This window comes from Oncorhynchus tshawytscha, linkage group LG03 (assembly GCF_018296145.1).
Source record: "Oncorhynchus tshawytscha isolate Ot180627B linkage group LG03, Otsh_v2.0, whole genome shotgun sequence".
Classification (NCBI taxonomy): domain Eukaryota; kingdom Metazoa; phylum Chordata; class Actinopteri; order Salmoniformes; family Salmonidae; genus Oncorhynchus; species Oncorhynchus tshawytscha.
Genome location: NC_056431.1, coordinates 32,996,318 through 33,013,254, shown reverse-complemented (window position 1 = coordinate 33,013,254; position 16,937 = coordinate 32,996,318). Strand labels below are relative to the sequence as shown.

General features: G+C 42.9%; 1 protein-coding gene across 1 annotated transcript in view; it reads left to right on the top strand.

Annotated features, from left to right (window-relative positions):
* The window catches only part of LOC112234600 (Krueppel-like factor 12), a 139,611-nt gene that overhangs the window by 64,846 nt on the left and 57,828 nt on the right, over nucleotides 1-16,937 (top strand). Inside the window, exon 3 of the mRNA XM_024402806.2 lies at nucleotides 15,211-15,796. Coding sequence (XP_024258574.1) covers nucleotides 15,211-15,796 — 586 coding nt within the window. The remainder of the gene's footprint in view (nucleotides 1-15,210; nucleotides 15,797-16,937) is intronic.

The window sequence follows — 16,937 nt, the reverse complement described above, 5'->3', positions numbered from 1 at the left end:
CATATACACTATATACACTCAAATCTTTTAGAACACCTCATTTGAAAGTTTCTTTGTTTACTTTAGAATAATAACGAAGACATCAAAACTATGATATAACCCATATGGAATCATGTAGTAACCACAAAAGTGTTAAACAAATGTAAATATATGTTATATTTGAGATTCTTCAAAGTAGCCAACCTTTGCTTTTCCTTCACTCTACGGTCCAACTCATTCAAAACCATATCAATTGGGTTGAGGTTGGGTGATTGTGGAGGCCAGGTCATCTGATGCAGCACTCCATCACTCTCTTTCTTGGTCAAATAGCCCTTACACAGCCCGGAGGTGTGTTGGTTCATTGTCCTTTTGAAAAACAAATGATAGTCCTACTAAGCGCAAACCAGATGGGATGGTGTATCGCTGCAGAATGCTATGGGAGCCATGCTGGTTTAGTGTGCCTTCAAATCTAAATAAAACACTGACGGTGTCAGAAATGCACCCCCACACCATCATACCTCCTCCTCCATTCTTTACGGTGGGAACCACACATGCGGAGAACATGCGGAGATCATCGGTACACCTTCTCTGCACCTCACAAAGACACAGCGGTTGGAACCGCTCAAAAAAATAAAGGGAACACTAAAATAACACATCCTAGATCTGAATTAATGAAATATTCTTATTAAATACTTTTTTCTTTACATAGTTGAATGCGCTGACAACAAAATCACACAAAAATGATCAATGGAAATCAAATTTATCAACCCATGGAGGTCTGGATTTGTGGGAAACCACACTACAGGCTGATCCAACTTTGATGTAAGCGGGAGCGTAACGTAGCCTCAAACTAATTAGCATAACCAAATCAAATCAAATTTTTATTTGTCACATACACATGGTTAGCAGATGTTAATGCGAGTGTAGCGAAATGCTTGTGCTTCTAGTTCCGACAATGCAGTAATAACGAACAAGTAATCTAACTAACAATTCCAAAAAACTACTGTCTTATACACAGTGTAAGGAGATAAAGAATATGTACATAAGGATATATGAATGAGTGATGGTACAGAGCAGCAGAGGCAAGATACAGTAGATGATATCGAGTACAGTATATACATATGAGATGAGTATGTAAACCAAGTGGCATAGTTAGTGGCTAGTGATACATGTATTACATAAGGATGCAGTCGATGATGTACAGTATCTACGTATGCATATGAGATGAATAATGTAGGGTAAGTAACATTATATAAGGTAGCATTGTTTAAAGTGGCTAGTGATATATTTACATCATTTCCCATCAATTCCCATTATTAAAGTGGCTGGAGGAGAGTCAGTGTCATTGACAGTGTGTTGGCAGTAGCCACTCAATGTTAGTGGTGGCTGTTTAACAGTCTGATGGCCTTGAGATAGAAGCTGTTTTTCAGTCTCTCGGTCCCAGCTTTGATGCACCTGTACTGACCTCGCCTTCTGGATGACAGCGGGGTGAACAGGCAGTGGCTCGGGTGGTTGATGTCCTTGATGATCTTTATGGCCTTCCTGTAGCATCGGGTGGTGTAGGTGTCCTGGAGGGCAGGTAGTTTGCCCCCGGTGATGCGTTGTGCAGACCTCACTACCCTCTGGAGAGCCTTACGGTTGAGGGCGGTGCAGTTGCCATACCAGGCGGTGATACAGCCCTTCAGGATGCTCTCGATTGTGCATCTGTAGAAGTTTGTGAGTGCTTTTGGTGACAAGCCGAATTTCTTCAGCCTCCTGAGGTTGAAGAGGCGCTGCTGCGCCTTCCTCACGATGCTGTCTGTGTGAGTGGACCAATTCTGTTTGTCTGTGATGTGTAAGCCGAGGAACTTAAAACTTGCTACCCTCTCCACTACTGTTCCATCGATGTGGATGGGGGTGTTCCCTCTGCTGTTTCCTGAAGTCCACAATCATCTCCTTAGTTTTGTTGACTTTGAGTGTGAGGTTATTTTCCTGACACCACACTCCGAGGGCCCTCACCTCCTCCCTGTAGGCCATCTCGTCGTTGTTGGTAATCAAGCCTATCACTGTTGTGTCGTCCGCAAACTTGATGATTGAGTTGGAGGCGTGCGTGGCCACGCAGTCGTGGGTGAACAGGGAGTACAGGAGAGGGCTCAGAACGCACCCTTGTGGGGCCCCAGTGTTGAGGATCAGCGGGGAGGAGATGTTGTTGCCTACCCTCACCACCTGGGGCGGCCCGTCAGGAAGTCCAGTACCCAGTTGCACAGGGCGGGGTCGAGACCCAGGGTCTCGAGCTTGATGACGAGCTTGGAGGGTACTATGGTGTTGAATGCCGAGCTGTAGTCGATGAACAGCATTCTCACATAGGTATTCCTCTTGTCCAGATGGGTTAGGGCAGTGTGCAGTGTGGTTGAGATTGCATCGTCTGTGGACCTATTTGGGCGGTAAGCAAATTGGAGTGGGTCTAGGGTGTCAGGTAGGGTGGAGGTGATATGGTCCTTGACTGGTCTCTCAAAGCACTTCATGATGACGGATGTGAGTGCTACGGGGCGGTAGTCGTTTAGCTCAGTTACCTTAGCTTTCTTGGGAACAGGAACAATGGTGGCCCTCTTGAAGCATGTGGGAACAGCAGACTGGTATAGGGATTGATTGAATATGTCCGTAAACACACCGGCCAGCTGGTCTGCGCATGCTCTGAGGGCGCGGCTGGGGATGCCGTCTGGGCCTGCAGCCTTGCGAGGGTTAACACGTTTAAATGTCTTACTCACTTCGGCTGCAGTGGACATAAATCTTCCTAGAAAATGTTCCTATTCATGAAAATCACAAATGAAATATATTGAGACACAGCTTAGCCTTTTGTTAATCACACTGTCATCTCAGCTTTTTTAAATATGCTACAGCCAACGCTAGACAAGCATTTGTGTAAGTTTATCATGGCATATTGCTATGGCTAGGCTCTGCTAGCATCAGGCAACGTTTTCACGAAAAAAAGAAAAGCAATCAAATTAAATCATTTACCTTTGAAGAACTTCAGATGTTTTCACTCAGCAGACTCCCAGTTAGATAGCAAATGTTCCTTTTTCCAAAAATATTATTTTTATAGGTGAAATAGCTCCGTTTGTTCTTCACGTTTGGCTGAGAAATCGACCGGAAATGCAGTCACTACAACGCCAAACTTTTTTCCAAATTAGCTCCATAATATCGACAGAAACATGGCAAACGTTGTTTAGAATCAATCCTCAAGGTGTTTTCCACATATCTATTCGATAAAATATCCATCGGGACAATTGGTTTCTCATAAGAAGCGATTGGAAAAATGGCTACTTGTGTACTTTATACAAGATTTTCTGCCGGAGCCATCATGTGACCACTTGCTAAATGTGGTCCCTTACGGCTATCCTTCAACATAAATGCGTATAAAGACGTCACAATGCTGTAGACACCTTGGGGAATACGTAGAAAACGTAAACTCATTCGTAGCTCATTCACAGCCATATAAGGAGTCATTGGCATGAGGCGGTTTCAAAAAATGCGGCACTTCCTGTTTGGATTTTTATCTGGGTTTCGCCTGTAACATCAGTTCTGTTGCACTCATAGACAATATCTTTGCGGTTTTGGAAACGTCAGAGTGTTTTCTATCCAAGGCTGTCAATTATATGCATAGTCGAGCATCTTGTCGTGACAAAATATGAAAATACTGCCCCCTAGTTATAAAAGGTTAAAACAATTCAAAATGAGGCTCAGTATTGTGTGTGGCCTCCACGTGCCTGTATAACCTCCCTACAATGCCTGGGCATGCTCCTGATGAGGTGGCGGATGGTCTCCTGAGGGATCTCCTCCCAGACCTGGACTAAAGCATCCGCCAACTCCCGGACTATCTGTGGTGCAATGAATGAGCAATTGGTGGATGGAGTGAGACCTGATGTCCCAGATGTGCTCAATTGGATTCAGGTCTGCGGAACGGGCGGGCCAGTCCATAGCATCAATTCCCTCCTCTTGCAGGAACTGCTGACACACTCCAGCCACATGTGGTCTAGAATTGTCTTGCATTAGGAGGAACCCAGGGCCAACCGCACCAGCATATGGTCTCACAAGGGGTCTGAGGATCTCATCTCGGTACCTAATGGCAGTCAGGCTTCCTCTGGCGAGCACATGGAGGGCTGTGCGTCCCCCCTCCCAAAGAAATGCCACCCCACACCATGACTGACCCACCGCCAAACCGGTCATGCTGGAGGATGTTGCAGGCAGCAGAACGTTCTCCACAGTGTCTCCAGACTCTGTCACGTCTGTCAGCGTGAACCTGCTTTCATCTGTGAAGAGCACAAGGGCGCCAGTGGCAAATTTGCCAATGTTGGTGTTCTCTGGCAAATGCCAAACGTCCTGCACAGTGTTGGGCTGTAAGCACAACCCCCACCTGTGGACATCGGGCTCTCATACCACCCTCATGGAGTCTGTTTCTGACCATTTGAGCAGACACATGCACATTTGTGGCCTGCTGGAGGTCATTTTGCAGGGCTCTGGCAGTGCTCCTCCTGCTCCTCCTTGCACAAAGGCGGAGGTAGCGGTCCTGCTGCTGGGTTGTTGCCCTCCTACGGCCTCCTCCATGTCTCCTGATGTACTGGCCTGTCTCCTGGTAGCGCCTCCATGCTCTGGACACTACGCTGACAGACACAGCAAACCTTCTTGCCACAGCTCGCATTGATGTGCCATCCTGGATGAGCTGCACTACCTGAGCGAGCCACTTGTGTGGGTTGTGGACTCCGTCATGCTACCACTAGAGTGAAAGCACCGCCAGCATTCAAAAGTGACCAAAACATCAGCCAGGAAGCATAGGAACTGAGAAGCGGTCTGTGGTCACCACCTGCAGAATCACTCCTTTATTGGGGGTGTCTTGCTAATTGCCTATAATTTCCACCTGTTGTCTATTCCATTTGCACAACAGCATGGGAAATTTATTGTCAATCAGTGTTGCTTCCTAAGTGGACAGTTTGATTTCACAGAAGTGTGATTGACTTGGAGTTACATTGTGTTGTTTAAGTGTTCCCTTTATTTTTTTAGCAGTGTATCGATTTTGTGAAATTTCAGTCTTATTCAAAAAAGGATTTTAAAAAATTCCCTCATCAGCTTACACACAATACCCCATAATGACAAAGTGGAAACAGGTGTTTGCAAATGTATTAAAAATTAAAAACATATACCTTATTTACATAATTATTCAGACCCTTTGTTATGAGACTCGAAATTTAGCTCAAGTGCATCCTGTTTCCATTGTTTCTACAACTTGATTGGAGTCCACCTGTGGTAAATTCAATTGACTGGATATGCTTTGGAAAGGCACACACCTGTCTATATATTTTCCCACAGTTGACAGTGGATGTCAGAGCAAAAGCCAAGCCATGAGCTTGAAGGAAATGTCCGTAGAGCTCCGAAACAGGATTGTGTCGAGGCACAGATCTGGGGAAGCATACCAAAACATTTCTGCAGCATTGAAGGTCCTCAAGAACACAGTGGCCTCCATCATTCTTAAATGGGAGACGTTTCGAACCACCAAGACTCTTCCTAGAGCTTGCCGTCCGGCCAAACTGAGCAATCAGGGGACAAGGGCCTTGGTCAGGGAGGTGAGAGTTCCTCTGTAAAGATGGGAAAACCTTTCAGAAGGACAACCATCTCTGCATCACTCCACCAAACAGGCCTTTATAGTAGAGTGGCCAGATGTAAGCCACTCCTTAGTAAAAGGCACAGGAAGAGCCACTGGGAATTTGCTAAAATGCACCTGAAGACCATCAGAGCATGGGAAACAAGATTCTCTGGTCTGATGAAACCAAGAATGAACTCTTGGCCTGAATGAAAAGGCATTAAGTCTGGAGGAAAACTGGCACCATCCCTACAGTTATGCATGGTGGTGGCAGCATCATGCTGTGGAACTGGGAGACTAGTCAATATTGAGGGAAAGATGAACAGAGCAAAGTACAGAGAGATCCTTGATAAAAACCTACTCTGGAGCACTCAGGATCTTACACTGTGGCGAAGGTTCACTTTCCAACTGGACAATGACCCTAAGCACAGAGCCAAGACAATGCAGTAGTGGCTTCGGGACAAGTCTCTGAATGTCCTTGAGTGGCCCAGCAAGAAGCCTGGACTTGAACCTGATCGAACATCTCTGGAGAGACCTGAAAATAGCTGCTCTGCGACACTCCCCATCCAACCTGTCAGAGCTTGAGAGGATCTGCAGAGAAGTTCTTGAGAAACTCCCTAAATACAGGCGTGCCAAGCCTTCTCTCGTACCACCAGTTCTGGTTATACCGCACGTGCACGGACCCATAGAGGTGTATAGAGGTCAACAACTTGTTACTAGATGGTGAAGTCCTCTATTGGCTTCGCTACCACAGAAGTGTTCAATGTCAAAGATCAGTGGTGCGCACTCTGTACATTTTTATGAACAGCAGCTGTCATGACATTTCTCCAAACAGCCTTTCTCTGCTCACTCGACAACTAAATGAGGAGACAAGTCGAGATTGGATCATGGAAACAGGCGCCAGGTAGAGACTTGACAAAGTAACTATATATTACCCAGTTTTAAAAAGTAATGTGTTATATTACTAATTACTCATGAAAAGTTATCTGATTGTGTAACACGTTACTTTTAACTCGTTACTCCCTACACTACATAGGAGGCAATGAGGAAAATTGGAATTTAATTGGAATTTCTGTTTACTTTCTGTATTGACTGAATTAAAAAAGGAATTGACCCCTACCCTGATGGCTGTATTAGATACACCTGTATTATTTATTCTATCAAGGAAGAGAAAGGTGAGCCTAATGTTCCACAGTCATCAGTTTAACTCATGTTTGACCTGCAGATATCTTTCTGTTATCTGAGTAATCATATTCATAGAGTAAGATAATTTGTCAACTATAATCATAGTGAACTCCCTCTGTTAATTGGAAATTCCAATCTATCGACTTTTTCTTGTGGTGTAGGCAATGTCATGTCATGATCATGTCATGATTCACGCAAGGTTGAGAACTTCCTGATATGAATTGATGCATCGATCTCAGTACGTGATGTAATGCATTGTTTACAACTGGTTATCGAAGTTAAACTGTCATGCTCCCTATACCCATGGATGTACACATTCCTTTCTGAAATGCTTGGTAGACGTTATGGTAATACACCAGTAAGTGTAGTCATCTGGCCCTGAACAGTTGAACTCTGACCTTACACTCCTGACCCCCAGCTGACCCCTGCCAGAGTTGAGAGGTCAGTGTATCTCATGGCTAGGGGGAGGGTTGTTGTCTGACCCCAAGCTGAGTTTCACGTGGAGAAGCCCCTCTCTGCTGCTGATTTACTAGGTTGTAACATTTCCTGTCGGGCTGAAAATTATTGTACTTAGTCTGGATTAAAAACATTACCCCCCTCCCCTCCCAACAGTAATTCACTATAGATCCATAACATTACAGGTAGTCGAAGAAGTGCAGCGCAACTCTTCCCTCAGACTTAATGATCTGTTACTTCATGATTAGTGGAGCGTGTCCAGCAGTTCCCTCTCCCCCTGATGAATTCGCTGAGTCCCAGCCAGAGACTCCTGACTGGAACACGATACAATTAGCTACCAGAGAGACTGGCTCTGTTGTTGTGTATACTATATAGGACTCTGGTTGGTGTGTATGTTGCACAGACAAGCTACAGACAAGCTACTACTTACACACTACAGTAACACTATATTTAAGTACTGTATTTAAGTATACAATACAAGTTTAATCATAACTGTCATGAATATGCATTAATGCACAACTAATTATATGAATTATAATAAAGGTAATTAATTAACCCACTTAATCCAAATCGGTCACAAAAATGAGAAAAAAATAAATGTTGTACTTTGTATGTTAAAGCACAAACATTACATTAAAAAAACTAAAGAAAAAACAGTGCATCATATAACATTAACATTATTACACCACTACTGTACATATCTACAAAACAAAATGTTTACAATGCCTTGCAAAAGTATTCATCCCCCTTCGTGTTTTTCTTATTTTGTTGCATTACCAGCTGTAACATAAATGTATTTTATTTTTGGATTTCATGTAATGGACAAGTTGGTGAAGTGAAATGAGGAAAATAACTAATTTATATAACTAATTCATTAATCAGAGAGGCAACAAAGAGACCAAAGATAACCCTGAAGGAGCTGCAAAGATCCACAGCAGAGATGGAGTATCTTTCCATAGGACCACTTTAAGCCATACACTCCACAGAGCTGGGCTTTATGGAAGAGTGGCCAGAAAAAAGCCATTGCTTAAAGAAAAAAATAAGCAAACATGTTTGGTGCTCGTCAACAGGCATGTGGGAGACTCCTCAAACATATGGAAGAAAGTACTCTGGTCAAATGAGACTAATATTAAGCTTTTTGGCCATCAAGTAATACACCATGTCTGATGCAAACCCCAAATCTTTTATCACCCTGAGAACACCATCCCCACAGTGAAACATGGTGGTGATATCCCCACAGCAGTGTGCTGTTTTTCTTTGGCAATGACTGGGAAACTGTTCAGAATTGAAGGAATGATTGATGGTTCTAAATACAGGGAAAGTCTTGTGGGGAATCCTGTTTCAGTCTTCCAGAGATTTGAGACTGGGACGGAGGAAAATACATCGCGACAAATTCAAAAACATTATATAAAAATCACACTTTCATTAAAACACACATAAAAGATACTCAATTGAAGCTACACTCGTTGTGAATCCAGCCAACATGTCAGATTTTTAAAAGGCTTTTCGGCGAAAGCATAAGAAGCTATTATCTGATGATAGCACAACAGTAAACAAAGAGGGTAGCATGTTTCAAACCTGCAGGCGCTACACAAAACTTTGACGAGCTTCTTTTGTTGGCACTCCAATATGTCCCATAAACATCATAATTGGTCCTTTTGTTTGATTAATTCCGTCCATATATATCCAAAATGTCAATTTATTTGACGCGTTTGATCCAGAAAAAAACAGCTTCCAAAATGCGCAACTTCACTACAAAATATTTTAAAAGTTGCCCATAAACTTTGCCAAAATATTTAAAAAATAATTTAGTAATACAACTTTAGGTATTTTTAAACATTAATAATCGATCAAATTGAATGCGGGTCAATCTGTTTTCAATAGAGGACGAGAGGAAACTAACGCTACTTTTCATGTCTTGGCCAACTCTCAACAGTGTTACCCAGTTCCTAGATGGCCTACTTCTTCATTGCACAAATGAATAACCTCAACCAAATTCCAAAGACTGGTGACATCCAGTGGAAGTGGTAGGAACTGAAAACAAGTTCCTAAGAAACATTGTTTGCCAATACTTCAGGGTGTTTTCTATCCAAATCTACTAATAATATGCATATCTTATATGCTTGGCATGAGTAGCAGGAAGTTGAAATTGGGCACGCTATTTATCCAAAAGTGAAAATGCTGCCCTCGATACCTTAAGAAGTTAAGAGGAAACATTGAAATGTCTTGGAATGGCAATTGGTGAAGTGAAATGAAAAAAATTACTTGTTTAAAAAAATTCAAAGAAATGTAACTTGAACTTGAAGGAGCTGGAGCTGTTTTGCCTTGAAGAATGGGCAAAAATCCCAGTGGCTAGATGTGCAAAGCTTATAGAAATACTCCATGAGACTTGCAGCTGTAATTGCTGCAAAGTATTGACTTTGGGGGTGAATAGTTATGCACGCTCATTTTTTCTTGTTTGTTTCACAATAAAAAAAAATATCTTGCATCTTCAAAGTTGTAGGCATGTTGTGCAAATCAAATGATACAAACACCCCAAAAATCTATTTTAAATCCAGGTTGTAAGGCAACAAAATAGGAAAAATGCCAAGGGGGTGGATACTATTTTATTTTTTATTTTGTATCAATATTGTATCAATTTTGAGGCTTGGGCACTGGGCACCTGTTTTATATGAGTGGTCATGGATTAACCTGGTTGATATGAGTAATGGGGAGTATGGGTGCACACGACTCATACAGGTAATGGGTCCTAGATGGATGTATATTGCCAATTAAAATCCTTTCTGGCAAGTTTGTGGTAGGAAAAAATGAATGGGTCTGGGGCACACGTGTTATACTACTGTGCTATGAGTTTATCTATGAAAGTATTCATGTATACAGGTCAGAGATCACAGGACTAAGATATGCATTTAACAGGGTTGGGGTGTGCAGCGAATAGCTGGAAACAGGTTACTGTTGGTGACTTGAGGGATACAGGCCTAAGGAAATCAGGACTGAGATAGGCAAGGAACTTGGAGGAGGTCTATTGGCAAAGGAATAGGGCATTTAATGTTAGGATACGAGTGCACTGGTACTTGATTTGATCCATATTAGGGTGTGGGTGTTAGGTTTAGGGCATCGGGGTAATTGGGTTTACATGTGTATGTGTGCATATAGATATTAGGGCTGAGGAATAGGAATGTTTGTTAATTTTATTATAGGCAGAGCACTGTATGTTCACCGGTCACAATTGTGACTGTAAATTAAACATACTTTTCTACATAATCTTTTATATTTTTTAAAAAGTAATAGGGATTACATGTTAAGGTTACTAATGGCATGAGATTTGCATAGTGGCATGTCCAGGAAAAATTTGGGAACAAATGGATTAATTATGAACACAATAAAATAGCATTTATAATAGCTTGTTCATTAAAGTTATTATACAGTGTAGCCAAGTATACTTCTATACGACTATGCTATCCACACAAAGCCTAATTTGAGGTAATTTTAATTTGCCGTTGATCACAATTATTGATAACTTTAAATGACGAATGTTATGCGTTATATAGCTGTTATAAAGGTTCTATGAATGCTTAAGGGAAAGGGGTCAGTTGTACATCTGAATGCCTTCAACTGAAATGTGTCTTCTGCATTTAACCCAACTTCTCTGAATCAGAGAGGTGCGGGAGGCTGCCTTAAATCGACATCCACGTCTTTGGTGCCCGGGGAACTGTGGGTTAACTGCCTTGCTCAGGGGCAGAACAACATATTTTTACCTTGTCAGCTCGGGGATTCGATCCAGCAAACTTTTGGTTACTGGCCCAATGCTCTAACCACTAGGTTTCTGGACCAACAGAACAGCGGGTCTTAGAGGCCTGGGATGTGTTAAGTATGGGGTGGGTGGAGGGACACACTGAACCACCAGCATTGGCCTATATATATATATTGGGCCCATATGTTATTTTTTCCACCATCCCAAAAGGAGCTTTAGGAGAGATATGATAGGAGCTGTTTTGCTGTGGGAGGTATAGAAACCAGGAGGGAGAGAGACAAACGCTAGGTGAGAGGGAAAGGTGGAGAAAGAGGGGGAGAGAATAGTCGGAAATAGTTTGAAATAGTCAGGGGAAAGAGGGTCCAGAAGAGAGAATGAGAGAAAATCACAATAAGAGATGATAAGAGCCAGGGCAGTGAGAGAAAGTAACAAATGCCAGTAAAGAAAGAGAAGAGATATCTCTGTCTATGACATCATATTTACGGCAAATTAATAATTTGGGGAGTTGACGGCTTCCGTGAGCCAGAGGATATTACTATGTTAATTGCGGATCTGTGGGATGCTAGCGTCCAGGGAGTTGCGACACGAAAGTCAGAAATGGCGATATAATGTATGCCTTACGTTTGAAGATCTTCTTCTGCTGGCACTCCAAAAGGTCCCAGTTACATTACAAATGGTCCTTTTGTTCAATAATGGCCTTCATTATATCCATAAAAACTCAGTTTAGCTGGCGCGCTTCAGTCAATAATCCACTCGGTTTCCCAGGAGAACACTACCTGCCCGAATACATAGTGCAAACTAAGTTTGGTGGAGGAGGAATAGTTGTCAGGGGCTCTTTTTCATGGTTCGGGCAAGGTCCCTTAGTTCTGGTGAAGGGAAATTTGAACGCTACAGCATACAATGACATTATAGACGATTCTGTGTGTACAACTTTGTGGCAACAGTTTGGAGAAGTTTGTCTGGCCTAATCGCCCAACATCACTGCCTGACCTCACTAATGCTCTTGTCGCTGAATGGAGCAAACCCCAAAGCAATGTCCCAACATCTATGGGAAAGCCCAGAAGAGTGAAACCTGTTATAGCAGGAAAGGGGGGACCAACTCCATATGTGACCGACCGCCTTGATTCGGGCTTATGTATAAAGATCTGAAATTAAACATCTTTTTTACTTTGGATAAAAGCAGAGACGGAGAGTTACACAATAGTATATCATAACGTTGCATTTGAGGAACAAAAGGAAAGTAATTCTGCTTTGAAAGTTGATCAACTTGTAACATCACTTTGAGAAAAGGGCTTTTTGAATTTTTTTGGTACCTACTGGAGAGCTCTTCTTTGTCTACACCCATTCAGCATCATTCACACACACTTAAGCTTTAGCCCCCACCCAAACTCTGACCATTTTACTCAACCTAGCAGAGCTGGTTAGGCAGTTTTCATGCTATCCAGGGCATTGGTGACTGTAACTGTGCTGCTAGCAACAATTTATTTAATTTTTTTACTGACACTGGCCAATGTCAACGGGTGTTGAGCATTCATAAGTTCATCCATTGTTCTGCGCTCCGGCACACTCGGGCAAGAGTGCTCTGAAATCGGAGTAGATGGCCAGATTGAATTTACGAACACACCCTAAATGGTTACTTGCATAGTGGAGTCTTTTGTTAAGACATATTGGACCCGGCTTCACAATGAACCATTATCCCAACTCATGTTAATACCCTGCATGAATCTGCAGGTAGCTAACCAACCAGGATCAATATTAGCCAGCTAACATTAGGCTATAGCTAGACAAGCAAATGGCTCTGATATACAAATAATACGATCACACACGTAACGTTAGCAAGCGAGCCAACCAGCTAACGTTAGCTAGCTAACAGTACACATTCATTTGAAATAAAACCACTTTCTCTTAAAATTAGAAACGTGTCATGTTTGAAAATGTAGCTAGCTAGACTATCTTATCCTATACACCATAGATGCACGCGTCTCCTGTTACGGATGCCATGGTTGACGTTAGTTTGAAGATGTAATCCGGAGACAGATGTTTTCTCCATCTCCTTAGCTATTGTACTCGAATTCTACTGATTTCAAAACTCGGTCCTCTACTGGAGAGCAACATTTGTGCAGTTTTACTACGCGATTCATAAAAAAGCAGCGTTGGACAGGATTACCTACACACACTGACCAACTTTAAAAAAAGTTTACATTCAAACTTCTCCTGTGAAGTAGTGACCCATGACATACGTCTAGTTTTCTGAAATGGGTCACACATTAATGCCCATTAGTTTAAATTGAGATGTTCAATGAGCAGGTGTCCACATACTTTGTGATATTTTTTATTTTTCTATATTAAAAATAAATAAAAAATCACCTTTATTTAGCAGGTAGACCAGTTGAGAACATGTTCTCATTTACAACTGCGACCTGACCAAGATAGAGCAAAGCAGTGTGACAAAAACAACAACACAGAGTTACACATAAACAAGCATACAGTCAATAATACAGTAGAAAAAGTATATGTACAGTGTGTGCAAATGAGGTAGGATAAGTGAGGGAAGGCAATAAATATGCCATGGTGAAGTAATTACAAAATAGCAATTTAACACAGGAATGGTAGATGTGCAGAATATGAATGTGCAAGTAGAGATACTGGGGTGCAAAGGAGCAAGATAAATAAATAAATACAGTATAGGGATGAGGTAATTAGATGAGCTTATGTACAGGTCCAGTCATCTGTGAGCTGCTGTGACAGCTGGTACTTAAAGCTAGTGAAGGAGATGAGTCTCCAGCTTCAGTGATTTTTGGATTTCCTTCCAGTCATTGGCAGCAGAGAACTGGAAGGAGAGGCGGCCAAAGGAAGAATTGGCTTTGGGGGTGACCAGAGATATATCTGCATGCTACGGGTGGGTTCTGCTATGGTGACCAGTGAGCTGAGATAAGGCGGGGCTTTACCTAGCAGAGACTTGTAGATGACCTGGAGCCAGTGGGTTTGGCAACGAGTATGAAGCGAGGGCCAGCCAATGACAGTGTACAGGTCGCAGTGGTGGGTAGTATATAGGCCTTGGTGACAAAACGGATAGCCCTGTGATAGACTGCATCGAATTTGTTGAGTAGAGTGTTGGAGGCTGTTTTGTAAATTACATCGTCGAAGTCGAGGATCGGTAGGATGATCAGTTTTACGAGGGTGTGTTTGGCAGCATGAGTGAAGGATGCTTTGTTGCAAAATAGGAAGCCGATTCTAGATTTAATTTTGTAATCTGTTAATTAACTTGGCTTTCGAAGACCTTAGAAAGTCAGGGTAGGATAGATATAGGTCTGTAGCAGTTTGGGTCTAGAGTGTCTCCCCCTTGAAAAGGGGGATGACCGCAGCATCTTTCCAATCTTTGGGGATCTCAGACGATACGAAAGAGAGGTTCAACAAGCTAGTAATAGGGGTTGAGACAATTTCTGCAGATATTTTTAGAAAGAGAGGGTCCAGATTGTCTAGCCCGGCTGATTTGTAGGGGTCCAGAAATGGGGTTTATAATGGTGTTTTCCGCGAATTGCATTTCAGCAAATGTTTGAAAATTACGTTTTATTAGCTGCTTCATAACAGGAGTAGCATGTTCAATAATAGGCTGTTAACTTTTGAACTGTAAGACGATAGGCTTGCTATTGTTGCAGGTTTCCATTAAGCGCTTCATGAAAAATGTCCGGTGCATGCATAGTATCAGAGAGGAATAGGCAAAGCGAGAGGTTTCACTCTCACCAAAATCTGTCCAAAATAAGCTCAATACATTTCTATGGGCATGTTTTGGGACTAAGCTTGCCTCCTGCCTGCAGAATAAGCATTGCGTCATTATATACAGATCTCTAATAGTATTTTCTGTTGTCCACTTCATTTTAGTGTTTGGAAAAGATTTAACCATTTGTTGACCGGTTAATGAGGGTTGGTTCGTCGGGAGCAAAATTTACTGAAATGTGCATTCCTAAACACAACAAAATGTGGAATATGTCAATGGGGATGAATACTTTCTGAAGGCAGTGTATTGCTGCATATAGAAATCCAAATAATTATATGTATATCATAGAGAACATGGATGTTTGGACAGGTTTCAATCCCCCAAAGATCAAACGTGTGTCTCTTGGCAGAGTTTTATGGTATGCATACCAAAGCCACGAACATCACATGACTAATATAGATGTTGAATCATTGATCTGATTTGTGTCTCTCCTCTCTTCTCTAGTCCCCCAAAGTACACCGCTACCCCACGATGGACGCTGTCCCCCTCCTCCTGAGCAAAGTGAAATCTGAACCTCCTGAGGACCTGCTCTCCCATGACCCCCATTTCCAGACGCAGACCGAGCCTGTCGACCTGTCAATCAACAAACCACGCCCCTCCCCCCCATCAATCACCTCCACCGCTTCTCCTGTCACTTCCGCTTTCTCTCCGTCCTCCATTTCTTCTTTATCATCATCATCCTCCTCTCCGTCTGTCATCACATCTGCCTCATCTGTGCTCACACCCGGGCCCCTGGTGGCCCCTGGAGCCGGTGTCCAGGGTCATCATCATCATCATCATCAGCAGCAGTTTTTGCACATCCTGCACCCTGTGCCTCCGCCACCCTCCAGCCCCTTGAACCTGGGAGGGGTACAGGGCATAGGAGGAGGAGTAGGGGGAAAGATGGAGGCCCACCACCTGCATCGTATCCCTGTAGTGGTACAGTCATTGCCCCTCATGTACACCACAGCCGTGCGCTCGCCCTCCAGCCTCCACAACAATGCCATCATGCTACCTCTGCTGGACAATCATAAGAGCCACCACAGCAAAGGTGAGACAAAAAGCAGGCTTGGTCTGTCTGTGTCTTTTCCCTCTCTCTTTATATGCTGTATACACTGAACAAAATTATGAACGCAACATGCAAAAATGTCAAAGACCACTGAGTTACAGTTCCTACAAGGAAATCAGTCAATTGAAATTAATTCATTAGGCCCTAATCTATGGATTTCACATGACTGGGAATGCAGATAATCATCTGTTGGTCACAGATAACTTTTTTTTAAGTAGGGGCGTTAATAAAAAAAAGCAGTCCGTATCTGGTGTGACCACCATTTGCGACACATCTCCTTCACATAGAGTTGATCAGGCTGTTGATTGTGGCCTTTGGAATGTTCTCCCACACCTCTTCAATGGCTGTATCACTACATCACAATGTTATACACGTCCAGATCATTCCAAATATGCTCAATGGGTGACATGTCTGGTGCGTATGCAGGTCATGGGAAAACTGGCATATTTTCAGCTTTCAGGACTTGTGTATAGATCCTTGCGACAATGGGCCATGCATTATCATGCTGAAACATGAGGTGATGGCGGCGGATGAATGGCACGCCAATGGCCCTCAGGACCTCGTCACGGTATCTCTGTGCATTCAAATTGGAAATGATAAAATGTGTTATTTTTGTGTTATTTGTCCGTAGCTTATGCCTGCCCATATCAAAACCCACCACCACTATGGGTCACTGTTCACAGCAAACAGCTATACACGCTGTGCCAGTGACCATCGCTGGTGAGAATTTGCCCACTGAAGTGGGTTACGACGCTGAACAGCAATTGGTCAAGACCCTGATGAGGACGACAAGCATTCAGATGAGCTTCTCTAAGATGGTTTCTGAGAGTTTGTGCAGAAATTCTTTAGGTTGTGCAAACCAAAGAATGGTGGCTGGTCTCACACCATCCCGCAGGTGAAGAAGAAGGATGTGGAGGCCCTTGCCTGGCTTGGTTACACGGGGTCTGCGGTTGTGAGCCCGGTTGGACGTACTGCCAAATTCTCTAAAACAACGTTGGAGGCGGCTTATTGTCGAGCAATTAACATGCAATTCTCTGACAACAGCTCTGGTGGACATTCCTGTAGTCAGCATGCATATTGCATGCTCCCTGAAAACTTGAGATATCTGTGGCATTGTGTTTTT